Source organism: Cyprinus carpio, chromosome B8 (assembly GCF_018340385.1).
Source record: "Cyprinus carpio isolate SPL01 chromosome B8, ASM1834038v1, whole genome shotgun sequence".
In the NCBI taxonomy this organism is placed as follows: Eukaryota; Metazoa; Chordata; class Actinopteri; order Cypriniformes; family Cyprinidae; genus Cyprinus; species Cyprinus carpio.
The window spans coordinates 23,606,025-23,633,889 of record NC_056604.1 but is presented as its reverse complement, the minus strand read 5'-3'; the positions used below and the strand labels follow the sequence as shown (position 1 = coordinate 23,633,889).

At 38.2% G+C, this 27,865-nt stretch overlaps 1 protein-coding gene across 1 annotated transcript in view; it reads right to left on the bottom strand.

The window, feature by feature from the left end:
* Positions 1-27,865, bottom strand: part of LOC109104348 (bone morphogenetic protein 1-like) — a 66,080-nt gene extending 38,215 nt beyond the window's left edge. Inside the window, exons 1-4 of the mRNA XM_042730170.1 lie at positions 27,653-27,865; positions 6,427-6,540; positions 5,966-6,094; positions 3,826-3,943 (exon numbers count right to left, since the gene is read on the bottom strand). Coding sequence (XP_042586104.1) covers positions 3,826-3,943; positions 5,966-6,094; positions 6,427-6,540; positions 27,653-27,797 — 506 coding nt within the window. The 5' untranslated portion in view covers positions 27,798-27,865. The remainder of the gene's footprint in view (positions 1-3,825; positions 3,944-5,965; positions 6,095-6,426; positions 6,541-27,652) is intronic.

The window sequence follows — 27,865 nt, the reverse complement described above, 5'->3', positions numbered from 1 at the left end:
CAGCCCGCCCAGTCGTCTCTGCATAGTTGTGTTGTCTCCGTGTTGTTTGCTGGCTTTTCCTCTTATGTGTGAATTTTCCCGCACGTAAATTCTGACCAATCGAAAAGCAGTTTAGGAAATACGTCATGGACAATGAGTGATGTGGATGTTGTCATGTGACTGCATTTTGGTTCGTTTCAACTGGTTCGGACCAAAGCAATCAGCGTGGTGTGAAAAGGAACCAAAAAAGCTGAAAAATGCTACAATGTATAATTGTTTGCCCTTGGTTTGGACCAAATGAACCGAACTAGAGATGTGAAAGCACCCTTAGTGGTCCAAGTTGAAGTCAGTATGTATATTAATGATGATATGGGACAAATATAATGTAATTTAGTGGTGGCAGGTGCTGCGCGCTGCCGGTACATGTACAATCAGACAAAACAACGTGCACAGTTATGAAAGTTGGAGTTCTTTTCAAAAAACAGAACTGGTTCTAAATAAGAACTGGTTTTCGGTTCCCAACCCTAGACTTGAATGATTTCACTCCAGCAAAGCCCCCGCGTGCGTCACTTTTCACGCAGCTCTTTGATCTCCCAAAGTGTTTACACGTGAAGATCAGGGCCCCTCATTTGTCAAGTGGCTTAATCCTTCTAAGTGGATCGGAGCAGAATGCTGTCACCAATGATTCATATCGCTGACAGCTTTGAGTTGAGCGCGCCGCTTGGGCCATGCTCAAACTGAGGCCGTGATTACTGAGACAGACCGCTCTCTACGAGAGTTTATGTCTCGCTCTGCTTTGCTCGCGGTTCGCCTTCTTCAATGAAGGCAGACCCACCCCTACCTCGTCTGCTACGAGTACTCCAGTACTTCAGTTGGGCCTGCTTAGCATGCGGCCCCTTCAGCAATGGCTGAAACCATGAGTTCGACCCCACACTTGGCATCTTGGATGCCTTCCTATCAAGGCAGAACAGGCCTGCATAGCAGCTCTTGCCCCTTGGAAAGACCCTCAGTGGATGGAACGGGGCATGCCCCTGGAAATGGTCTGCAGAAGGAAAGTCGTCTCGACAGACGCTTCCAAAACAGGTTGGGGAGCACTGTGCGATGGCAAACCAACTTTTGGCCACTGGTCGAAAGAGGAGGTTCGGCTTCACATCAACTGCCTGGAAATGCCGGCAGTATGTTTGGGCCTTCGCACCTTTCTGCCGGACCTAAGGGGACACCACGTTTTAGTCTGCTCGGACATCATGACAGTGGTGTCCTATATAAATTGCCAGGTCTCTCCTCGAAGCGCCTCTTCATTCTGGTAGAAACAAGGTTCTGTTAGTGGCCACACTCTGAAGGAACCAACACTGGTTCGCAGAGCAGTCCTGGTTGCTCTCAGCAGCCCTGTGGCCCATCCCCCTGAGACAGGACTCCTCTCTCAGGCGAACAGAGCGTACTAAATACAATCTTTCAGGATAGAGCACCATCTATAGGCAAGATGCCTCTATGCCATTAAATGGTCTGTCTTTTCCGCCTAGTGTACAGCCGTGGCACAGACCCAGTTTCCTGCAACATATTGTTCTTCCTCCAAGTGCTTTTGGATAAGGGTCGCTCCCCTTCCATGCTCAAGCTCTATGTAGCATCTATAGCAGCATCTCACATTCTATAGCTGGCCAATGGATTTTCTGAAGAGGTCTAGGAGGCTCAATCCGCCTCACCCCAACACCGTCCCTACATAGGATCTGCTCATGGTGTTGAGGGCTCTAAGGAACCTTTAGACCATTGACCATTGTTCCCTGATGCTAAAAACCACTCTGCTACTGGTGTTAGCATTGGTAAAGCATATGGGAGATCTCCCGGCACTCTCTGTGAGCCCCACCTGCCTCGAATTCGGGCCCAGCGACTCTAAAGTCATCCTGATGCCAAGGCATGGTTACGTACCTAAGTGCTCTCTACTCTGTTCAGAGCACAGGTAATAAATCTATCGGCGCTTCCTTCTTTGGAGCAAGACCAAGAGTTGAATTTACTCTGCTCCGGCAGGGCGTTGAGAGTTTATGTTGGTCATTCCACCCCATTCAGGCAGTCGAAACAGCTCTTTATATGCTTCGGTGGCTGCACCAAAGGGTTTCCAGTCATGAAGCAGAGATTTTCCAGATGGATAATTGATGCAATTGCATTAGCATACTCTTCTCTGGGCCTACAATGCCCCATGAGAGTAAGGGCCCACTCAACCAGAGGTGTCCCCTCTTCCTGGGCTTGGTTTAGCAGTGTGCAGAGATTTGTGCAGTGGCTGGCTGGGCCTCGCTGTCCACGTTTACCAGGTTTTATAATCTGTACGTCCCGACCTTACAGGCCCAGGTCCTGTCTGCATAAACGGGCTCACTCTTGTCATATGACAAACCATTTCTTGAGGCGTTTGCCTTCTTCCTGTATGCTCTTGGCCCTCACTGAGTTCTGAGGCTGTATTGAATTCTCTTGGAACGATTACTCAGGCCTGGCTGACCTCCATGAGTTTGGCCCTATTGCCTCCTGCGGGGCTTCCCTGCAAAATACTTGGTCCCTCTGGGCCCCTTTTGGTGCTTAAGGCAAGTTCAAGTATTAGTCGTTCCTCTAGCATAGCACGGCAGGATTGTACTGGTTCCCCATAGCTTCTTAGCAGAATTAGTTCGAGTGAAGTATTGATAGGGAACATACTCAGTTACTAACATGACCTCGGTTCCCTGAGATACGGGAACGAGTACTGCATTGCTAGCTGTGCCATGTAGCTGCACAACTCAGTTGTCGCTTCAATTGAAGTAACCTAAGAATCCTATGGCGGAATGCCGGCTTATATAGCCAGTTGGCCCCACCCATTCTGGCTGGCTCTGGTGGGCTTCGTTGCCATAGGCTTGTGCAGCTCCACTGCCGGGCCATTAGTTTGTTTTTAATTCACTGCACAAACGAATGGCCAAGCAGTTACACTGCGTTATTGAAAAGGCTTCAGTCACCGGAGAAAAAGGAGTTTTCCCCATAGCGTCTTAGCAGACGCAGTACTAGTTCCTGTATCTCAAGGAACCAAGGTTACTTAGTAATAGAGTATGTTTTCCTTTTGTAAAGTGTAAGGAAACTATGCTTCCTTTGCTCCTGTAAACAAACTCGTAAGACTAGAATATCTCAGAGGCGCATGTGCAATGCATACATCCTACGTCATCTGCCGGAATGACTTGCACGTATGACTGTTGTGAGAGAAAAGTGTTTAAAACATTTTAAATATTTTTTTTCTTACAAAAACACAGATTTGCTACAGGAGGCCGTTATTAACCCCCCGGAGTTGTGGGAGGCCCATTTTATTATGAATGCGCATACTTTATTTGACGTCTTTTGGACTGTTGAAAAAAAACACCCGCCTACTCCCATTCTAAAGCTTGGAAGAGCAAGGATAATTTTTTAATATAACTCCCATTGGATTTGTCTGAAAGAATAAAGTCATATACACCTAGAATGCCTTGAGGGTGAGTAAAGCATGGGCTAATTTTCATTTTTGAGAGAACTAACCCTTTAAGCAATGCTATTGTGATGCTTTTGATTGGTTTTCTTGTTTGAATTTGCAGCGCACATAATTCATGTTGAGTACTACTGTAAGGTTAACCCTCGATAGTTTAAATGTTTGAAAATGATTAACATTTGAAAACACTGAAATAGTATGTTATAAAAATTTTTTTTCGAAATTTAGAAATGTAATCAAAAGTAACAAGATGTAATCAGTTACATTGCTTTAAAAAAATCAATTGAAATCGTTATGCAACTTATTACATTTTGAATAGGCTAATTTATAATCTGTAACCTATTACATATCCAAAGTAACCTTCCCAACACTGCACTTACCCACACGGCCGGTAGGTGAAGACGATGTAGCTCTCTTCTGTTGTTCTCTCGATGAACGTCACACATGTGTGTTTTTCCCAGTGTCTCATGGCCTGTCTGAATATGGCTCTCTGGCTTCCTGTAACACACACGGGACTAGCAGTGAGCAGGGCGACCAAACTTTAAGGCACGGAGACATTTCTGTGATTTCTTTTGGACAAAAACGACCACTATCAGCTCAGATAGTTGTCACTTTCAAACCAAGCAGTTTTCTATTGGTCAATGCAGCAAATTTGCATGATGACTTGAACCTGTTGAGAAATATCAATTCCACACAGAATTCCCAATTCATGTGGATTCATATGAAAGTGATGCAATTTTGCCAACAAAAATTGTCAAACAAGAGTAAATCTAGTTCATAGTATAAGTAATTTTAGTTTTAATTTCTTTCCCTGCCATTGATGGAATACTCCAGCTTTCTGGGTTTTCACTGTCAACGCTAGAAGGTGCTATTACACATCTTCTGAAAGAATATTGAATCCCTGGATCAAAACATGGCGAAGAAGTAGAAACAAGCAATGGCATATGTAAGCAGATGCATATGTAAAATAACGTGATCAAACAAACAGCATCAAAATGGCCAAATGTTACCGAATGAAATGTTGATCCAGGAAATGGTATAAGGCCAATATATTTTTTTTTATCAAATGTTCAATGTTCAAAAAAGAATGCATGAAGCTTGAATAAATCTTTATTTGTATGTTTTGTTTAAAACAGAGGCTCAGTTCTTTCTTTTGACATATTGCATGTTCAGATATTCATACAACAAAGTATTCCAGGTTCCATTAAATTTTTGTGAAAATCGTCAAAAATGCTGGCGGTAACTGGCAACTTAAAAAAAAAAAAGAAGCTGGTGGGGAAAGTGTAAAATAACAATATTGTAATAATATATGTCATGATATTGTGGTTTTCTTTGCAAAGTCAGCCCAAAAAAAAAATTTTCACATACAAATCACATGCATTTAAAGTCTAACTGAAACCTGGTAAGTATGTATTTAGTGCAGTTTTGTAGTGTAAATAGTGCGATTCAAAAACAAAGGTGCACTTTAAATACCCAGATGATACACTTAAATAACCGAAAAACAAATGAAGTGTGGAATTTTTTAGTCACTTCATGCACTCAACTGTCGGAGATTTAATTATGTAGCAGAGGGTAAGGAGCTATCAGACATGATTATGAATGACAAAATAAGCTTATAAAATTAATACACATACTAAGTTGAGTATATAGTGCATAAGTATATAGTGTATAAGTGCATAGTGTATAGTGCATCATTTGGGATGCAGCTATTGGCATCATGTGATTCATCACGTGACGGTCAGATGTTCTTGACTCCACTGAAGCACAAGATGTTCTTTGGATCATTATCAAATCATGCTGGAGAAAATAATCATCAGGTTTTGCAAATCAAACTTGTACATTTGTTGTCTTAAAATAGTTTCGATTGAACTAAGAGTAATTAATTCACTAACGTTGTGTACAGTTGCACCAGGAATGTCATGCACCTATTTGTTTTATTTTGTTCTGGCTCTTTTGCTGCTTTATACAAGACAACACATGACTTAAGAAAAACACCATTTCATCTTGAATTACTTTAAATGTAAAGCAGTTCTTTTACAACTGAGTTCCACAGAAGAGTTCCACGCTGGTGGTGGATGAGAAGATTTCCCCTCTCAATGTAAAAGTGCTTTGAATGCTTAGAAAAGCTCTATATTTAATTATTTAATGTAATTAATTATTATTATTATTGTTATTATTTTACAAAAATCCCAGTTTGGGAAACCCTGACCTAACGTAATGTTTAATGCATTTATGACGTTGATTTCAAAAGATGGAATTTATTTTCTTTCTTTTTTATTTTTTATTTCAATATGATAAGTTTAAAACAAGTTTGATTAAAAAAAGTAATCTAAAAAGTAGTCAGAATACATTACCTAAAATGAGTAACCTAGATTACGTCAAGTAATAAACGACAATATGTGAGTAATCTACCCAGCTCTGACTATAACCATTAATAATTAAACAGATGTTATCAATCACATGTTGTTGTTTTCGACCAAATCTTAAGCATGAAAAGCTGTGCATGTGTACATGACTTACCGCTGAAGTTCCCGCTGATGACGTAAGGAATGACGCCCTCGGGCCAAACCCTCTCAGATCTGGACGTCGCTGCCCTCTTCCTGCGATGGGACGCCGTATTGTTTGTATCCGTCTCATTGGAAAGTGAACCTACCATTTCCAACATGAGGGTTTAATTAGGAAACCGTCATCTGGAACATCATCATCTTGAGTTTCAGAGAGAGAAAGCTTACATATCAACTTCTTATCTTACATTTACATTTAAATAAATGCAAACCCACTTTTGCAAAGTTGTAAGGGCCTGTTCCATTACGGCCTGTGTTGTTCTGTTTGGGAATGTGGGAACTGTTTCTCGACAGGCATTTCTCTGTTGGTTCGATAACGTATGGCTTCAAGTTCTCTTCCTGAATCTCTGACTGCCAATTAAGCTTGACACAAAGTATATATAAAGCAGACCCATGCACTCAAACATGCACACTTACCCGCATCTGTGTGATTCAGAACTGTGACTGTTCTCTCTGCTAAATTCACAATGCGGTCCACTTTAAACATGCGCATATCTTCCTCATCCAGCGCAATATCTCCGAGATAAGCAACTGAAACAAACATAGAAGTGTGCTATTAATTTCTCAAGAAATGGTTACATAATGATTAATTTTGAAAGTAATGATTATGTTAATTATCATTAACATTAATTAGAAAAAAGGGACAGATTTTGTGGTATCTAGTTAGCCAATACAATAAATAAATAAATAATTGGTTTTGAAACAAATAAATAAATCAAAAATATGTTATATACATTATATATGTATACTCTACTGATTTAAAGTTTAAGAGGAATCAATAATTTGTACTTCAAATAACTATAAGCCTTTTTGCATTATTCACATTATTTGTGCATTTGTTTATGTGAGCTAACTGGTGAGTAGTGAATGGTATGAAATCTAATATTTTAAAAAGGGTGCACATTTACCAGGATCTTTTTCAAAAACAACCCCTACAAGAGTCCAGCGAGCTGACAAACACCTCATCTTTTTTTAATGATCATCAATGATGCCATTTATAGCTGGGGTCATCACTTCAGCTATGATAAATAAATCATCCATCAAAAGAGAGAAGCTGATTAGCGACGATGACGATGATTGCACACTTCTAATGATCTACAACAGGATGCTGCTGACCTACATGAGAATGGATGCGTTCGTAGAGATTAATTAGCTCGTCAGGGACTAATTGCATCTTTAGAAGCAGTGCCACTTTGATTGAGATTAAAAGAATCAACAGAATCTTCAGATTTCTAATTAACACGAGTGTGCAATGATGATTAAATGAATTAAATGGAAACATATTCTTCACATTTGTGGCATTTCTTTTTGGTTTTCCCTGAAGTCCAGTTTGTAAAATGTCTGAGTCTGTTATGTGACTAAACAGTAATGTTATATAATGTAATGTACACACGCATATATATAAATAAATTAATATAATATTACATATACACATATATAGGCTTATTAAAGTTACACACAGACACACACACACACATATCTACATATACATAAAACACAGACATACAACTACTTAAAAAATAAATATTTAAAAATTAGTAATTCATTTATTAATTACCAACAAAATATTAACCACATTCAGGTCTTGTATAGCATTTTCCCAGCACAATAAATAATCTTAAAGCGGTTTTACAGAGAACATGGTTTTAAAATCCCCAGCAAGCAAGATAAAGATGACAGTATCTGCCAGTTAAAAGACACTGAAAAAACACACCAAGCCTTTAGAAACACTGAATGCTTTTCCAGAACCGCTCAATGAAAGATTACATGAGCATACACACATTTGCACGTCATGCACAAATTTGCCTGCTAAGGTTAACCATAAAAAAAATTACCACAGAACAGTTTCTGTCAAAAAATATGCTAGTTATTGTTACTAATGTAAAATCATATTGAATAATACTCCCATGTCCTCCTAATACCCTATGAGGCTTTCACGGTCTTTCTGTCATTTTAATTTTTATGACAGTCAGGGCAAATACTAAGTTATCGGTGTTAAAGCATCAACAATATCTGTCGTATCCAAGGTGCTTCAAAGTACGTGTCCAAACAACCAAGGTATTACAATGCTAGCTTGCCTAATAAAACGTGTATCTTAGTCATAAACGCAGTTATCCAAATATGTCTGTGTACTGTATCTTGTTTGGGCAAGAAAACGTTACACATTGTTTAGCTAACCAACACCTGGAAAGTAGCACACATTCTTTTTCCTAATGAGTTTTGAAAAAAAAAAAGACACTTTACGAGACTCGTAACACAGGCTATTTGCTTCTATATGCACAGCATTGTGGCAGTGTGTGTGTGTGTGTGTGACCCGAGGCTAGTGTTTTTTTTTTTTTAAAAAGCCTATGAAAATTAGCATGTTTTCTGGATTTACGGTGTATTCCAGGAGGCGTGTGTGCGTGTGAGAGCGCCGGATCAAACGGGACGTCCAGCCCCTCATAACTCAGCCTGCGGCAGTGGGGCAGAGACCTGCAGCTTCCTGCACTGCACAATCAAGCCAATTATTCTTTAGAGTAACAGTCTGCTGCCGCCGGGCTGTGTCAGAGTATTTTGATACCTTATTTATTGGTGGCATACACATAACTCTTTTAAGCTACACTGAAATAGCTGTTTGCCAAGCTAAGAGTTACTAACAACTTGTTCTAACCCAGTTTCCAAAGACTTTGGAAATATTTTGTCTGTTCACACTTACATTGAAAATGTTGTGCAATGTGACAAAATAACACTAAAGTAGTACATAACTGAAATGTTGAAAAGTTTGGTGGAATTAGGATATATATACATCACGGTTTCCACAAAATTATGAACTGTTTTAAACATTTATTGTAATTTGATGTGTTTTTTTAGCAGCAAATCAGCATATTAGAATGATTTCTGAAGGATCATGTGACACTGAAGACTGAAGCAATGATGCCGAAAATTCAGCTTTGAGAAAGAAATTACATTTTTTAAATATATTCAAATAGTAACAAGTTTTCTGAAATTGTAAAAATATTTCAAATTATTACCATTTTTGCTGTAGCTTTGATCAAGTATCCTGTGATCCTGTGGGATATTTGTTGTGAGGTATTTTCTTGAATAAATTAGAGTAAGCTACTTTTTATCTGCCACACAACTGATCTGTCAATGAATGATGTAAAAAAATATAAATACATACAGAATAAAGAAAAAAAAAACATTAATTTTTCCACAAAATAAATAAACAAGATGCAAAATGCTGCACAGTGATATCTGGGACCAGTATTGACTCAAATGATTCGCTGAATCATTATTATCAATCAAACTTATTTGCAGGCTTGTGTTCCTACTCAATCTGAATCAAGCTGAAGCATCACATGAGCAATGCTGTCTGAACTCATTGGTAGCTGCGCATCACATCACAGAGCATATGGGAATAAAAGTTCAACTTTGATCACCAACAGTCTCTGACAATCAACTCAATTTCCTTATTTCCACAGAAAACTGAATGACATGGATTTGTGCTGCCTTCACAAATCACTGTCACTGTAAACCATTAGAACATTTGAGTGTTAAACAACACCATATAAACAACAAAGCAGCGTTTTGCTAATCTATACTGTTACTGGTTAGAATCATTTCTAGAATGATCAGTGCTGAGGATCTGGGCAGCTCTGTAGGTCTGCAGACAAACTTCACTGCACCCCTGTCTAAAAACAGAACTAAAAACAGTCGACAGAGCTGAAATGACAGGGTTTTACTTCTCAAAGCACATCCACAGACAACCACAGGCCATGAGAGGCAACGCTGATGAAGCTCCAAAGAAAACAGCTGCGACAAGAACAGTTTGATGATATTGTAAACCGTGTTGCATTAACTGGACTATTTTGCTTTTAAGATGGCACTAGATATTTTTCTGGAATACTAGAAAATGTGATTTTGTTTGCACTGCGGTCTCTCAGTGTCTCTTATATGAGAGTAGTTTATATGATTTGTTACTTTATATGAGGATGCATTCTAACACTGACCAAAAACAAAGGTGTAAATTGTCTCTGACAAGACCAGACAAGGTCAGAAGACGGTTCTGGAGAAACATGCAAAAACCCAAAAGATCCTCTCACTAACCCTAACATCGCAACCCTCGCAAACGCACACACACAGATAAAAGCGGGTGGATGAAAGAGAAGGAGCTGACAGTGACTGATGACGCCATACAGCGTGGCATTAATAAATCAGACCAGAAGAGTGTGAGATCTCCAAAGCGTGCTCTCATAAGAGCCAGCTAGCAGATGTCAGGGAGTACATGGAGAAGCTCTGGAGACTGTGGACGCAGGCAGATGTCTTTCACTCTCTACTGCGTGAAATTATGAATAAATCCGTATCTGGAAATCACAAATGACTGTGATTGGTCCATCCTGACCAGCGCTGAGAACAGCAACAGTAACATCATCGACATGTGCTGCTTCGACAGAGGTCAAAACTATAATTTACAGCTCAATCATCACACTTCAATAAGAAACTTATTGAACTGAAAGTATAAAGTAATGAAGTAGGCTAGTCATATTCATAAAGTAATCATATTCTGATAAGACAAGAACACACAAATAGTGTGTATACACATATTATACTGTATATGATACGTACAGAGAATATATATATATAATTTCATATAATAAGAGTATTCAAGTGCATAGGGTGTATAAAGGAACCCAAAACAATCGTATATGAAAAAGTCCCTTCACCGCCACGACTGAAAACCCAAACAAACAGTTGCTAGGCTACCAGCCTGTGTCTGAGCTCACAAACCTGGACTCCAAAGGCACCGACAGCAGCAGTGCCAGAGAGCGCCAGCGACACACAGCAAGACCGCTAGAGATCCCCAACCCAGCCTCCCGAGGGAGGGACGCAATCCCCCGCATCTCCACAAGCCCCTTAATCTAGCGTGTAATTGTGCTCCATCAGATGCCAGGACTGGCAAGAACAAGTGCCCAAACGCCAGCCCAGCCTCCCTCCTTTCATTTCTCCGTCCAGTTCTTCCCGCGATGCATTTTATCTGCATTTCCTCGAGGGATTCCCGTTTTAATCCTCTCTGTCTTTCTAGCTTGAAATCCACACCGACGAAATCCCAATCCTCATGCTTTCTATACACCAAAATGAAAAAGAGCTTATTGGCGCGCAAGGCCTAAAGACCCACAGAATCTCATCGCACGAGGCCTAAAGGGATTCACGTTACAAATCTGAAGCACAATGGCTGTGAACTAATGAACTTCAGCGAATGTACCAAAAGAGGATCTATAAATGACACGAGAAAAGATGGGACCTTGGAATAAAGCAATGCGGTGGCAGATTGGGGTTTACGCTGGTCTTTATCCAGACACATTTATTACTGAGACTCTCAACAGCTGCAGCAGAAGCTCAGAACCCACTGCATGCTTTTGATTTAACATTTCAACCTAAAAAAAAAAAAAAAAAAAGACAATGAGGAAGAATTTATCCAAGGGACTGAAAATTTTTTGGGCTCAAAAAATTTTGTTTTGCCATTTTAATGAGCACTCTGTAATTTTTTGTGCATGTTGCACTAGCTGATATGACAACAATCTTGGACTATACTGACACCCAGTGGCGTGGATGATGCGTAATGCAAAAACAAACATTTTGTATGAAAAAAAGACTATTGTTCAAAAGTTAGGGGTCTGTAAGATTTTGTAAGGCTTTTAAAAGAAGACTCTTCTGCTCACCAACGCTGCTACATTTGATCAAAAATACAGTAAAAACAGTAATATTATGAAATATTATTATTCTAATTTCAAATAGGTTAACTGTTTTTTAGTTTGAATATATATTAAAAAGTAATTTATTGCTCTTTTCAGCTTCATTACACCAGTCTTCAGTGTCACATGATCCTTCAGAAATCATTCTAATATGCGGATTTGCTGCTTAAGAAACATTTCTTATAATTATCAATGTTGTGCTGCTTCATATTTTTGTGTAAACTGTGAGAATTTGTTTTTTTTTCCTATTTGATGAATAGAACGTTTAAAAGAACAGCATTCATTTAAAAATAACAATCTTTTGTAACATTATAAATGTCTTTTCCGTCACTTTTGATCAATTTTATGCATCCTTGCTGAATAAAAGTATCAATTTATTTCAAACAAAAATCTTACTGACCCTAAACTTTTGAACAGTAGTGTATAAACATATAATATATGTTGTTTCACATGGCTTATGTATTTTTCACAAGCCTGAAAACACAAATGTAAAGAGCTTGTGTCTACTGTGGCAATATTCAGTGCTATGCAACATGAGAAATGAAATCGCTCTCATTATTATCAACAGTTATGTTCTTTTGTATTAATGACTACTGTACTTAATTTATACTGTAATAAATTACAAACACTTAAAAACAATTTTCCCTCAGTAACTGCTATTAAATTTCACAAATAATTACAAAGATATGGCAAGTATCACATTGAATGAAATGTGAAGTTCAGAAGTAGAAAGACTGAAATAGTATTTTCTTGTAAAACACACCACAATAACAACAAAAATGTATTTACTACTTCAAGAAAAATCACTTTTAATTTTTATTTTATTATTAAATTCAATTTTTTTTCAATGTGACAATAACTGAATACTGATAAAATCTGTGCCTGTAAAACAATTGCATTTCTTCAAACTAAGAAAATCATTGAAATTTAAACTACAAACATTTGCACTTTTGTCTGAATGATGCAAATAATTGGGCAGCTATCTCAGAGCATGATGGATAATATTAACAATTTATGACAACAAATCAGATTTACCCAAACTTGGTGAAAACAATTGAAAAGAACATTTATTTTAGAAAACATATTTATTCAAAATGCCACAAAGACATTCATCCACTCTCAGTAGATCCTGAAAAACTTCTGTGTTACTTGGACCAACACAGTTATTATCTGATGCCACTGAAGTCAAAATAGCAAATATATCAGTCTATCACTAAAACTGACACTCAGGAAGCTAATTTTTCTCATTTGAGCAGACCTCAAAATGTGCAAGGCCTTTTAATCATGGTCTCCTGCTCACAACTCAGTGTCTGTCTGCAGTAATCTACGCAATTATGACTGTCAATCACACCCTCCACCACCCATGAAGAGAGATTTGCTGCGGAGACAGAGAGTAAAAGCTATTAAAAGAGAACAACAGAAGCTCTCCCGTAGATGGATTGGGTTTGAACGCCTAGATTTGATACTTTTAAGAGGATCTGTAATTGTGGTCCAGCTGGGCAAACCTTTTTCTCTCATGTGTTTTTCATAGCCTGGCCTCTCTTGATGATCACGTTGGCTCCAAACACAACAGCACTTTCATTAACAAAAGCCAGTGTGCCACCCGTTTCACCTAGACTGGTTTCTATTCAGAGCCCGAGGGGATCACATGTGAGGTCTAGACAGGTCTTGAAGTTACCACCCACGATATCAGAGATTTCAGGCCTTCAGCATCTTTGAGGTGAACAGTGGGAGCGTCTAGGCTGGGGGTCGTAAGGCAGACGCACGTTAGACTACAGGCCTGCTGCGCATGAGAATAGCTGTCACCTCCTGAAATGTAAATGCACTATTCACATTCATCTGGACCTCGGCTATTAGGCAGGTCTGAGTTCACCATCCCAGTTTCACTTAATGTCACCAGTAAGTGTAAAATCTAGCAGCCCATGATTTAGTTTTTTTTTTATGGTAAATAAAATCGAACATAAATTTGTAATTACTTTTTTTTTACAGTAAAAATATTTATTACAACACCATATACTGTATACTGTGTGTGTGTATATATATATATATAAAAAGACATTTACAATTTACAAGGAATACTTTAGCTACAACTTTCTGTATAGATATAATTTAGATGTAATCAAATTTCAAGTTTTCTATTATTTTATATATATATATATATACACACACACAAACACATATATACACACACATATATATACATACACACACACACACATACATATATATATATATATATATATATATATATATATATATATATATATATATATATATATATAATTATTAAAAACCCTACACTGTAAATGTAGTTCATTTCTATAAAATATTGTTTTTACAACAAAAATATTTATACTGAAAAGTAGTGAAAATGTAGTAAGAATACTTGATTCCCTATAATACTACTACTACTAATAATAATAATAATAAAACACAAGTGAAATGTTCAGATGAATTGCAGTAATGAGAATTTGGGGAGACAAATAAGGCATAATGTTGTATGTATATACATTATTTTTTTTTTCTCTAATATTTAAGTAATATTTATATTTATTATTTACATTATTATATAATGTTGTGGTGAACTGTGACCTGGACATGGACTAGTGAGATTCATCCAGATAATCAAATGTCCAGGGAAATGTTGATTTAGAGTGTCAAGGAAATATTTACAAGTATGTACAAATCCAATAATAAACTGACATTTCCCTGGAGGAAACGGCATCTCCTTTCTTGTAAGATAAACACATTTCTTCTCTGGACAGACGCAGATGGTGCTGAGCGTTCGTGTTAGGAGCGCGGGGATGAGGGAATCTTGTAAACAGCGCAGCCCCTTCACTCGTCTCTCCTGTAAAAACACTTCCAGCTGTTCTTCCTTAGCAAATGCTTACCTTGACATTTCCTGACACTGCAATTTGGACATCAGGCAGCAGAAGCCCACGCGGCTACTGCTTTTGAAGGGCCTAATCATAGTCTGTGTCCCAGACCAGACTCCAGCCACGGACTGGGGAATGGGCTTTATGTGTCGCCTTCAGGGATTGTCAGAGGGAGGCCGGGATGAAGAAAGTGCGATAGAAGGGCCGACTGCTTTCAGACGGCTAGACTCTCAGACGACCCGTAGGAATGATCGTTGACTTCTGAAGGCACATGACCAAAGAGATGCCAGCCATTTGGAAAACAAACGGGTCGTTCATCGTGCTCACAGTCGTTCCTGATCCGCACATTAGTCGCAGAGCAGTTGCTTTTCTGAAGTATAGTCTACTATTAAAAAGTTTTGGGTCAGTAAGGTTTTTTCTTAAGAAGTTAACTTTTGATCAATTTAACTCATTTTTCCTTGATGAATAAAAATTACTGTAAAGACTTTGTACAAATACAGTATATTGTTATAATTTTTTTTGTTTCAAATAAACAAATTAAACTTTCTAATCATCAAATAATTGAAAAAATAAAAGCATGTAGACCTATCACAATTTACACCACAATATGAAGCAGCACAACGGTTTTCAACATTGATATTAATAAGAAATGTTTTTTTTTTTTTTTTGAGAAGCAAATCATTATTAGAGTGATTTCTGAAAGATCATATTACACTGACGGATTTACATTTTACAGTATATTAAAAAAATGTTGAACAATTGCAATAATATTTCAGAATATTACTGTGCTATTACTGTTCAAAATAATCAAAAATTGGGGGGAACAATGATAACATAATTTACAAAATTTCTACCAAAATATAGAATTTAACTATAGAATATTTTTTAAAACGTGTGTGGCAAGCTACTTTGAAAGCTGTAGCTAGCCAAGCTACAGGAAAAATTTTAAGTTAATTTTTAAGTGCCTCAATACCCAATATCTACCTACACCAATGGAAAAAAAATGACAAAAAAAACATATATCATGCAAACTGTGCATCTAAAATACAGTAAGAGAACCAAAAATGACTTAAGAACATGTTTCTTTTGGTCTTTTAAGTGAGGTTTCAGCATTTTCACCAGGTTGGGTCTGTGCGACTACATGTGTGCAATTAAACACACACTTAAATGTGTGTGTGTGTGTGTGTGTGTGTGTTAAATGGAAACAGTTGCTGTAGGGTAGCAGGGGGTCAGAACACTGGCTGCGGCCCGTCTAACCATAACAAACCATTTACTGCCTACAAAGAGCTATTGATCCAACCATCAGCCAGACCGCCCTCATTTTACACACCAATATTAATGACACCTGATGAGTGGAAAGAGCTATTAATGTCGGGGTGTACAACCAATTTTTGAACTAATTTTCCTTTTCGTTGTATATGCTAGCTGCATTGTTTTGATCTGAGATCTGAATGTGTGAATAATGGTACCTCTAACCATCCAAACACTTAACCACTCATTACATTTGCATTTTTAAACCTTAGCAAGCCTTAGTACTCCTCAAACAGTTATATGCATGTAAAGAATTAATAACTAGTATTTACTATATTCCCCAAAGTCTGTGCTAGGATGATGGGATGAATTATTCAGAGCTACATAAACATGGCAGAGGTGTCGCTAACATAGTGAGCGAACCAACACTCACTTTTTCATGGTCAGTTTGCGTTCTCATTATTGTGGCTAATTAGGTGTGAACGAGATGATTGGACAGAGAACTTCCCAAGGTTTTTGTGATCGTTTCACACCAACAACAAAGCATATTGTTCCCTCTTGTGCATCATGCAGGGCTCTGCTTTATATGGAAGACAATGCACACACTCTTGTGAGGCTAATTAGATGAAACCTTCAGAGAGTGTAGACAGACAAACTTTATGGATAGGAACCTCAAATACTAACAGTGTTAGGGAAAGCTACTTTGAAACTGTTATTAGCTACTTCAGTTACAAATGCTAGTTGTTAACAAAAAGTTGCTGACTACACTTAAGCCGTTTAAGGGGTAATATCTTTAAAATTCATAATTTAACTGTGTCATTTACTTGTGTGGGAAGCTACTCTGAAACTGTAGCTAGCCAAGCTACAAACAAGTGAAAGTGAAATTATAAGATGTGAATTTGACAGCTTTAAGGGTGTAATCAGATGCAAAATTCACTTTTTGAACTGAAATGTGTGTTGGCAGTGTGTGTACACAACCACTCTATAATGATAAAATTCCACTTAGTGTTTTTTTTTTTTTTTTTATGATTTTTTTTGGGGGGGTGAACTACTCCTTCAAATGTAACTCTACAACACTGGACAAATCCTAATAGTAGAAACAGTAGAAATGAAGAAGCGCATTACAACAGACGACAACGGTAGCTTACTGTAATGTTAGCATGTAACAGCATAAATGTGTGGGAAGATATCTACCTGGCAAAGAAGACATTACTCTAGAGTAAATCTCTGGCTGAGAGCTGAAATTTGCCGAAACCAAAATAAAAGTTGACCTGTTACAGAATGCCAATGAACACACAATGAAATCCTCTTACCGCACATATAACACCCATATCAGCAAAACGCTCTCAAGCCTGCTTAAACACTTCCCCGAGGAACACATGCCTTACTCTTCAGATCACTTCATTACTCACTGCCCGCTTACATCAGCACGGCTCACACATATATAAACATCCGTACATGCTCTCTCACTCGGTGTACACACATGCTGAAGACATCGACAGGGCTCGCGTTGTTTGTTAGATCCTGCTGTGTCATTACTTGAACAAATGGAGTGCAATGCTGGAGGTGGCAAACAGGCTCATACTAGTGAATTATGTGAAGAGCGTCTTCAGACTCGAGTTTCTCTCTTTCATGTTCTCTGCTCATTTGCTTTGGAAGAAAATTGGAAGAGTGAGTGCTTATTGGGCAATGAATACAAAAACATACTAACAGCCAAACAACTGGACATAATGTTCTTTACAGGTTCCTTGAGGAACATCTATTAACCTTTCCTTTGGACAAAAGGTCCTTTAATAGTGGAAAAGGGTTATTTAGAATATTAAAATGTCCTTCAGACTTCTCACAGAAAGGTTCTTTGGAGAACTCAAAATTGTTCAATTTAAACCTAAACGGTTCCTTTTGGAGTGTCTCTGTTTGTCATGATCTAAAAAAAAAATGACGCTGATTATTATGCCAAATGGTCTAAGTCCAAGAAAGCATCAATTATATTTATAACTAAAAATTCAAAGAACTTTTTAAAATAACATTGCAGATGTGCACTATTTCTGGGACACTGATCACGTGACTTTGTACAGACAGATGTTCTGGATCCCACTGAAGCACAAGATGCTCTTTTTGGATCGTTTTCAAATCATGCTGGAGAACATGATCATTCGATCAACGTGTGGAGCTCATGCAGCTTTACTGCTTCTGTTATGAAACAAATATTTCCATTCAAACTGTTATGCTGTTAATATAATTTATTATTCTTTTGAAACTTGAAAAAAAATGCCAAATAGAAGCATTTGAACCAGAGGACGCAGCATTTTGGATCTCACTGTGCTTGGCAGATGTTTTTTGCTGCCGGGCAATAGATTTAGATTGTTATAACTGATTGAGCAGAAAGCAGCATACTAGGGAAAAAAGAAAAGAAACAGGAAGTTACTTCCTGACTTGAAAACCAGTATCACAACATATAGTTTCTTAGAATGACAGATGTATGAAAACCAGATGTCCTCCTCCTCCTCCTCCTCCACGCTCTTTTTTTATTTTTTTTACCTCTCTTGACCTTCTCTTATCTGAGTCAAATGTACAAACTCAAGCTGTTTGCTAACATTCAGCTGACAGCCTGAGTCCGCTGGGTTAGAAACACCCATGCAAGCGTTGCTTAAATTCTGGAAGTTTTTCCACCTAAAAGCAGAGTTTCAACTCACATGGAACTCATTTATGATGTCTTTATGTTGTTATTCATCCTTATAGAAGCTTGAAAACATCACTGTAACTGAATGAAAAATTACCTTTAAAATGTCTTCTTCGAAAGTGGAAGAAACTCAGAACGACATGAGGATGGGTAAATCAAAATGCTTATATTTTGGAGAACTATCCCTATAACGACATTTTTGTTACAGCAGTTCAGTGGTTTTTCAAATTGTGCAGCTTTTCTGGTAACAAGTGGCAGAGTAGCATGACAAAGATTATAGCCTGTCACAAACTGTTTATTACATTATATTGCAGAGCTTTACAACCGAGCAACCTGAGGCAATAATCAAATGCAGTCTTCTAGAAGATTCCTCTCTGTCTCTTTAGTGTAGGGTTGGGAGGTCTGATTCATTTTAGTGAATCGCTTGGTTTGGCCAGTTTGTTTTGGCAAACTGTTTTTCAGAACATTTCAAGGGACTGTCATTTATCAAGAGGTTTTTGTTTAATGGCTGTTATATTATTATACTGTATGTAAATGTATGTGTGTAAATTGGTGCTGTTATTCAAATTTAGTAAAAAAAATAAAAATAAAAAATGGGTGACCTATTTTCAATTAAATAGTTAAATAGTAAATTTGCAAAAAATTTACTGACTTTCAGGCCGTCCAAGATGTAGATGAGTTTCTTTCTTTAGGGGAACAGATTTGGAGAAATGTGTAGAATCACATCACTTGCTCAGCAATGGATGCTCTGCAGTGAATGGGTGCCATTAGAATGAGAGTCTTAACAGTTAATAAAAACATCAAACAATCTACAAGTAATCCACAGCACTTCAGTCCATCAAATAATGTTGAGTCAAGCGAAAAGCTTCAACAAGCAAATCCATCATTAAGGCATTTAACTTCAAACCAATGTTTCTGGCTAAGCGTTATTACAGATAGAAGACTCATATTTAAGCTGGAAGCAACTGTTTGAAGTTCATAATGAATTTGTATTTTAAAAAGACAGCTTTTTCACTTCACAAAGATGTTAATTGATGGACTGGAGTGGTGTAGATTACTTGTGGATCATTTTGATGTTTTTATCAGCTGTTTGGACTCTTATTCTGACGGCACCCATTCACTGCAGAGGATTCATTGGTGAGCAAGTGATGCAATGCTACTTTTCTCCAAATCTGTTCCCATGAAGAAACAAACTCATTTACATCTCTAAGTCTTGGCCCTGATTCATTTGATAACATTAGTGGCACAGAAATGACATACTTGACCTTTAAAAGTAGCTTACAGCTTTCACAAATCATCAAAGTAGCTTCCCCAACAATGCATATGGCTGGGGGTGACATATAACTCCGTGCAGGTCTCAGATCAGTTCTTACCTCAAACATTTAAAAAAAAAAAAAAAAAAAAAAAAAAACAGCATCTGAAATGGGTTCAGACGTGCAGCGGGGTGATGTATGGTTCACGGTTTAGCTGCCAGAGGGGTCTGAATGCACCGCAGTCACATCAGCTGGCAGACAGACGCAGAAACCCACAGGACCGGGCCATGCTGGCATGCACTGAATGACCTACAGTCTGCAGACACACTCACCTCATCTCATCTCACTCTCCTATATCTAGCCCTCATTTTCTGTGATCCTCACCCAGAGGGCAAGAGGGGGAAGAAAGAGAGGAAACCTTTGGCTTGGTTACAGTTATAAAGGTCCATTGCACAAGGGGAGAGACAGGCTCAATGAAATGAGTGCAGCCAGGAAACAACAGCACCTAGAGAGTTTAGGTGAATCCTGGAGCTTATGGAAATGAGGTCTTACAAATTAAACTTTCTCATTTGTTGTCCTGAGGCTAGATTATGGAAATAATGTCGACAGACAAATGTTACGGAACGTAGCTATCCAATTCCTTTAGGAAAAAGACATTGCAGTTGGACAGGCATACAGTAATTGTGCATGACTGCGTCTCATTCATTTTTCATTCCATAAACGAGAGAATTTATCTAGATGAATGCACCGAAAGTTCCCAGGAGGGCTTTCAGGTTAGAAAAAACAGCCTTCTATTTTTAAGCAGACAGCTTCACTATTTTAGTTCCTAAGATTCCTATAATACTGAGAGAGATTTTCCTTACAATCAGGCCAAGTACATTTGTCACGGTGTTCTGTAGAGCCATAATTAAGACCTAATGTTTTAGCTGAGATTAGCGGTTGTCGCAAAGCACTTTAAATCTTTTACCAAATACAAAAAATAAAAAAATAAAAAGATGTGGCATGGATCAAAAATTATTTTATTTAAGGGAATATTCAAGGTTCAACTACAAGTTAAACCCAATCAGTGGCACTTCTGGCATAATGTTGATTAAAACAAATTAAGACAATTAAACTTTCTTCTTAAAATATATATATATAAAAATCTGGGTTATTGTGAGGCACTTATAATGAAAGTAAATGTGGCCGATCCATAAACGTTAAAATACGCACTGCCTTAACAGCCACAAGATTTTAAACACTGTGTTGACACTTTAAGTCAATTGACTTTAGTGTAAAAATAATACATCATAATATCCAGTTTTACAGTTTTGTTGACATGAAACCCTGAAATGTTCACAAAAAGTACAACTTTACAGCTCAATTGACACACATTTTAACAGAAAAATAAATGTGGGTGATTTTATAAAATGCTAAGTTTATCATTTCTGTTTCTTTTCTACTTTCATTGTTAATGCCTCACAATTACCTTGATTTTTTTGCTTTTTATCTAAATCTTGAAAAACATGAAATATTCCAGGAAGTGTGTTTATGTGCCACTAGCATCACCAAACAGAACTGCATAAATAACTGTTTTCAAACAGGTTTCCACAAGCAATCCCCAATCTCCTATTGGTTTGCCAAATAAAAAGCCCCTCCTCCTACTTCACACCATTGGCTGAGCAAGTGTTGCTATGGTGGGCTTGTCAGGATGCTCAAACAAACAGCACAATGTTTTCATAACAACACAAATATTTAACCAGCAGATTACTTATTGTGGTGAATATTAAACTATAGGATAGGAAAGAGTATTTTGGCGATGACAAAATTACAACATCGTTAATGAATGTGATTACAACTCTCTGAACAGTTATGATGAAATCCAGTGGCTAGAATCACAAAGCATACTTTGGTGTGTAAAGATTTTTTAAGCACTCTATTCCACATATGTACCTAAAACTACTACATTTCACTCATTTTTCCAACAGATTCCGACTGTGAAATTGTTTGGAATTAGGCAGAATCACTTGAAAAGTCATTAAATAACCACCAATCCTCTCCAAAAGAAAAATGAACCATGGGAGTGTATGATGTCACCAGTTGTGCATGTATGACAGGCTCTGCGCTCCGCCAGCGGCTCCAGCTAAACCATCTTTGCTTGTGGTTTTCCACGCCGAGCTATGAGATAGACTCTGAAGACGCAAAAAGAAGGAATTCAAGCACCACATTTCTTGGTGAGTGGTGCAACAGGGAATCAGGTCAAAGAGTGCTTTATTAAAACCATGCTGGGGAAAGAGACGGGGAACAACATTTGTCATGTGAGAACTACAGCTGAATGCAAGCTAGCAGTCAGAGCTTTGCAGCCTCTCTGTATATTTGTTGTCTGGTGTATTTCAGTTTATGAATTAACCACTTACATAAGACATGTGAGAGAAACAAGGACAAAACTACAAAGTCTTTTAAGTCAACATGAAACCAGAATTCATCCTATTGTCTTTCCTAAAGAAATAGTTCAACCAAAAATTAAAATTCACTCATCATATCCTCCATGATCCAAACCTGTACAACTTCTCTGGACAATGATGTGATATTTTAAAGAATCTACACACAGTGTTGCTTCTTCATAACAATAGCTCCAAAAATTACCAAATAAACAAAAACAGCAAATAAAGCATCACAAAAGAGGTCCATACAAATATTACATTAAATTCCAAGTCTTCTTAGAACATATGAAAAAACAATTTAAGTAGTTATTCTTGACAATTTTGCCATGCACTGAGCTGTAAAATGTCACAATGAAATGGAATTAGAGATTTAGAGATATTTTCTTCCATACTGTGACATGCATGTGAGTCAAACAGATTATCGACAAAGAATAAATGTAGGGCGGGACTTACGGCAGGACTTAATGGGAATAAGGCGGATTCTATGCATTGATTGTTGACTGGTTGTTGAGATGTGGGCGTTGCACTCAAAAGTGGAATCAGATGAAGGTGAGCTTGAAGAGGCGGGGTTTAAAGGGTTCATCAGATCCCACAAGTTGATATGATTCTTTAGGGTCTTAATGAAAAGTTTATAATATACTTTGGTTAAAATTTCTCAATGGTAAAACAACACCCTTTTTATCATGTCAAAACAGCTCTTTTCAGAGCAAGCTGTTTTCTTTCATGCCACTTTAAATGCAAATGAGCTCTGCTCACCCCTCCCCTCTCTTCCAAGCCGCTCTCTGAGAGATGGTAAACTTTAGCCACATTCATTGTGAAACTTGCTAACTAGCACACTATTAGGAAAGGCAATTTGTGAAGATATACTCATATACATATACTCGCTTCTTTTGTATAGGTGAAGCTGGATCCCGAATGATTTGTGTGAACATTGATGCATTTAGGTAGATGGGGGGCGCATTCCCTTCAAAAACAAATGTAATCCACTGTGTCTTCAACGACTCAGATCTCGGGAGTTAATGACGACTGCTATGTTTATTATTACAACAAACAACAAAACACTTCAATCTCTTAGGAGCCATTCTTGTCTACATCTGCTCCGGCGTCGAAACAATGGCGGAATGATGACAGCTCACTCAGGGCAGGTCTAAGGTAAGACGGCCATATCAATCAACTATCGTTGGAGGGCCTGGGTCTGTGTGATGTCACACAGACAAGAAGCTGAGAATCGCTTGATTTGAGAAAGGAAAGGGGAAATGATTTAACGAGATTAAAAAAAAAAAAAACACTGGGTGGATTTTTATCATTATAGGGTGGTTGTGTGTACACACACTGCCAACAGACATTTATGTTCAAACCACATGTAAAAGTTAATTTCGCAACACTCACAGTTTTTGAAGATCTAGTCAAAAAAAAAAAAAAAAAGGATAAGATCAATGAAGACAACAGAAGGCAAAAGTGGAAATGACAATAATTGATATATAAGGAAGTCAAAAGGTTGCCGTGATTGTACGACTTGAGTATAAAAACAATACAAGTTTGTGTTGACCTCTACAGGACAGGTGAAGTATCAAAAGTTGAACACATGGTCGTGGTCAACTGAGGTCATGGTCAATTGAGAATACTTTGAAGACTACAACAATAGACTGTGCATGAAACATAACAGCAAGTGGAAAAACTAAGTACACCCCAGGCTTAATGGCATAGTACACCCAAAAAAGGAAAACTCTGGCATTTAGTCCGTTGGGATTTCTTTCTACGGTTGAACACAAAGGAAGAAAAATTTTGAAAAATGCCTTTTTCGTCTCTACACTGAAGCCAGTGAGGGTTCAAAATAACATTGTTTTGGAGTCCATTGACTTTCACTGCATGGGAAAAAATGGTTCTTAAAATTTCCTTTTTTTGTGTCATACGAAAGAAACAAGAAGAATGGCATAAAAAGTGACAGAATTGCCATTTTCGGGTGAAAATATCTGCAGTAAATTCAATGCAACATTTTCCTTAAAACCTGATTTATAAACAAGCATTTCATTTTGCTAGTGTTAAGAATGCAATTCAGTAAGCAGATAAATATGTAGTGCATTTTAACAGAAACTCTGTTTGACAGCTTGATCATTCTACCACATCTATTTGGATGAAGTGTAAACACGGCACATTACATCTGTGTTCCTACTCCTCTCTTGTACACGCAGACCTCTCGTCTCGCATAATCTCTGCTACAGCTGGGCCACTTGGGCCCCATCCAGAACCAATCCCAAACCCTGTCCTCTTCTACCACTCAGATCTGAGAGTGCACATGTGTTGTTTTCCAAAGTTATAGACGTGTTTACAACAGTCCAATCAGGTCAGAGAGACAGGCACTATGGGTATTGACATCACAGTTAATTTTTGGGTGAACTATCCCTTTAAGGTATTAGGGGTAATGAAGGATCGGCCAATACTTTTTCCTGACCAGCACAAACTTTGACACAAAAATTAAGCGCATTACTTCCGCAGTGGCGTCAACTCGCAAATCTGTTTGTTCGGAAATTGTGGTGACGGAGCAATTAAACTGTTTATAAAAGAAGGAGATAAACAGCTGTGAATGAACAGATAATCGGCGTATCTCGTCATAATGGCGAGTGAACTCTGACTCACAACAACCTGTGTAAATACATCGCTTCCTTTTTACGAAAAGTTCACACACCAAATAAACTAAAAAAATTTGCAGAGAAAGCAGACAGGGCCACTTCTTATAGCTAAGCTAACTTGAATGATGCATGAAATGCGATAGCGAGGAGTCAGCAACCAAAACAGAATCACTTTGGCTTAACGTCGCTGGAGAGCCTGAATCACAGAGTGACATAACAATCCGGGAAGTTAATCCTAGTATGAGATCGACGCCCCCTGAGCCTTTGCGGGTCAACCAGCCTAATCTGCCTGGAATACCAATTTCAGCTGGTGGCCTGCGTTATTGTCCTATAGCTACTTGTTAAGAGGAAAGTCTGTCTCTCAGAGGGGTGAAAATGTAAAAATGAACAGCCAAGGGCCCCATTCAGCTGCAAATGAGGACATAGAAAAAACAGGCCTAAAAGAGTAAAAAAAATAGGAAGATGAAAGAGAGGGAGTTAGGAAGGAGGTGGAGAGGAGTAGGAGACAAGTTAATAGACACCAAGGTCCCTGAGATTTTACACGTCTCCGGAGTGACCCCTGTGTGAGCTTCAAGAAACTTGGATTCATTTCAATCCATCCACTTAACAGTGTAAAAACCAATCAAACGTCAACCTGCAGATGGCAAAACAAAGGAAATCCGTAACATCCCACCACAAGCTGAAGATTAGGGTTAATGTTCTGTTGGTGTGCTTTCATCCCTAGAAACTACATTCAAGTTCTATATCTTAATTTCATAGTAGATCAGTTAACGCTTGATCTCTTCAAGTGATATAACCTAAAAAATGACAATTCTGTCATCATTTATACGCTCTAAGGTCATTCCAAACCTGTATTAATCATCATTACAGCACTGAGTATAAAGTTCCATTCTAGAATCATATATTACAAAAATAAACTGGTTTCCCAAAAACTCCCCTTGTCTGTCATTGGTTGACTAAAAAGGTAATGCCACCCCAATCTCACCACATTGGTTAGGCCAATTTTGCTCTGTTGGGTCAGGATGTTCAAACAAACAGCAATGTTTTGATAGCACCACAAAGTCACAGTGTTACACTCTTTAGGGAAATCAACCAGATTACTTCAACCCGTCTCTGTATCTTAACTTGGATTGGAGAAAGTACTTTAACATCACCTCAATATTAAGTTTAGGCAGGCACTTTTAAGAAATCTCAAGCATTAGTTAGATGCTCAAAGTTTAGGCATGCCATATTTGGGACCATTCCTTCTTAGTAAACATTTTCAGCTGTGAAACTCTAACCTCTTCTTGGCGAACGATAAAATAAGGGCGCTTGCCCTGAAAACACGAAATGTGAAAATAGACAGTGCTTCTCTTGGGAACCAAAGAATTAATTACTTCCCTAGAGCTACTAAACCATAATTATATCAGACATAATTGGTTGAATTCAGGTCGAGATAAAGTTATCCTCTGGAATATGTGGATATGATACAAGTCTGATCTAGCCATGAAACTGGGGACATCAAGCTAAGCACTTTTTATAACTTTGGTTGTGTGCCAAACAGCATCTACACACATTTGCAGTGTATAGTATGTATACTGTGTACACTATGTGACATTTAATTTGTGTAACATAAGTAATATCAAACATGATTTTACGATTTAATTGGTCTGCCAAGAGTTTTCATTTTTTACGCATTTACAAATGCAAAATAACCATGTTTATTTGTGAGATGACAACAGGGCGCCACTTTCTGAATTAAATATGAGGAAGTCATGTGACAACAATGCAGCACACTACTCGGTTACGGTTTAGGGAGTTAACTAGTTAACTGAGGTTCGGGAGTGAGGCCACGCCTCACTTCCCGAATCCTTCATATATCGGGCCGCTCATTTGTCTCTTTCTCTCCAGCCCACCCTACTCTCCCCTTTAATCAAATCAGCTATACTTATTCTTTTCAGGTTGCATCGGGGGTCCTTATCGTCTGGCCTAAATATACAAACGAGATGATATTTCCTGAGTTTCCTGAGTGTCTCCGGGCCATCAATTCCAGATGCCCAGATCAAGCTGACCATCATCCTATCCCCTATACCTTTTTATCCTCTTATTACATATTTGGTTGTGGTGTGGTCCTTGCCCCTGAACACATATTAAAATGAAAAAAGTATGCAGTAATAACTGTCGAAGATAATTACATCCCCTATGTCATAATGCAATTTTTCTGATTGATGAGGTAGTGCACCCTTTAAAGGAAAATCGAGCCGGCCGGTCACTACGTCATTCAACAGAGTGACATGGCAAAGGGGGGGATGTTCCAACCCCAAAACTGAGAACACTATCTAGGGAATAAAATTGCAATGCTATAGCAACCCAATCTGCAACTTTGTTGCAATCCATCCCATAATAACAATTAAAAGTTTTACACATACTTCTAACTGTAATTTACACTTCAAATAAATACATGTCAATCGTTGGCGCACTGTTCGCAAAATTCAAACTTTCGCGAAACTTTTCGTAAACAAAACGAAAAACTTTCAGGCTGTGATTTGGCGAAAAATAAATAAATAAATAAACACCTCCAGGTAAATATTTTCGTGTCTGGTGTCAAAACATCGCGTAATCTTTAAGAAATCGTTGTGTCAACAACACTTTGCGCGAAGTATTTTGGTGTTTCCTGACGCCGCGGATCGCGTGTTTATTTCGCGCTGTCATCTAACGTTACAGTTTATAGTTCGCACAGTATCACAGCAGCCTTACGTGGCTTGCGCGAAAGCTTGCATCTTATCAAAGCAGGGGAAATAAATGTCTTGCGGGCTCACCAGCTTTGCAGGGATCTTTGTAGTCGATCACATCTGACGGGCTGCTGGTCTCCACATAGTAGCCTGGGTCAATCGCGTCCAGATCGAGCGCTGCGAGCAGGGCGAAGCTGGAGAGCAGGAACGCACACCTCGATGCGAGGTCCATGATTGGGCTAGTGGAGCAGGAATAGAGGTACAGACGGAGAGAGATGATCGGCAGAGGGAGGGAGGAAA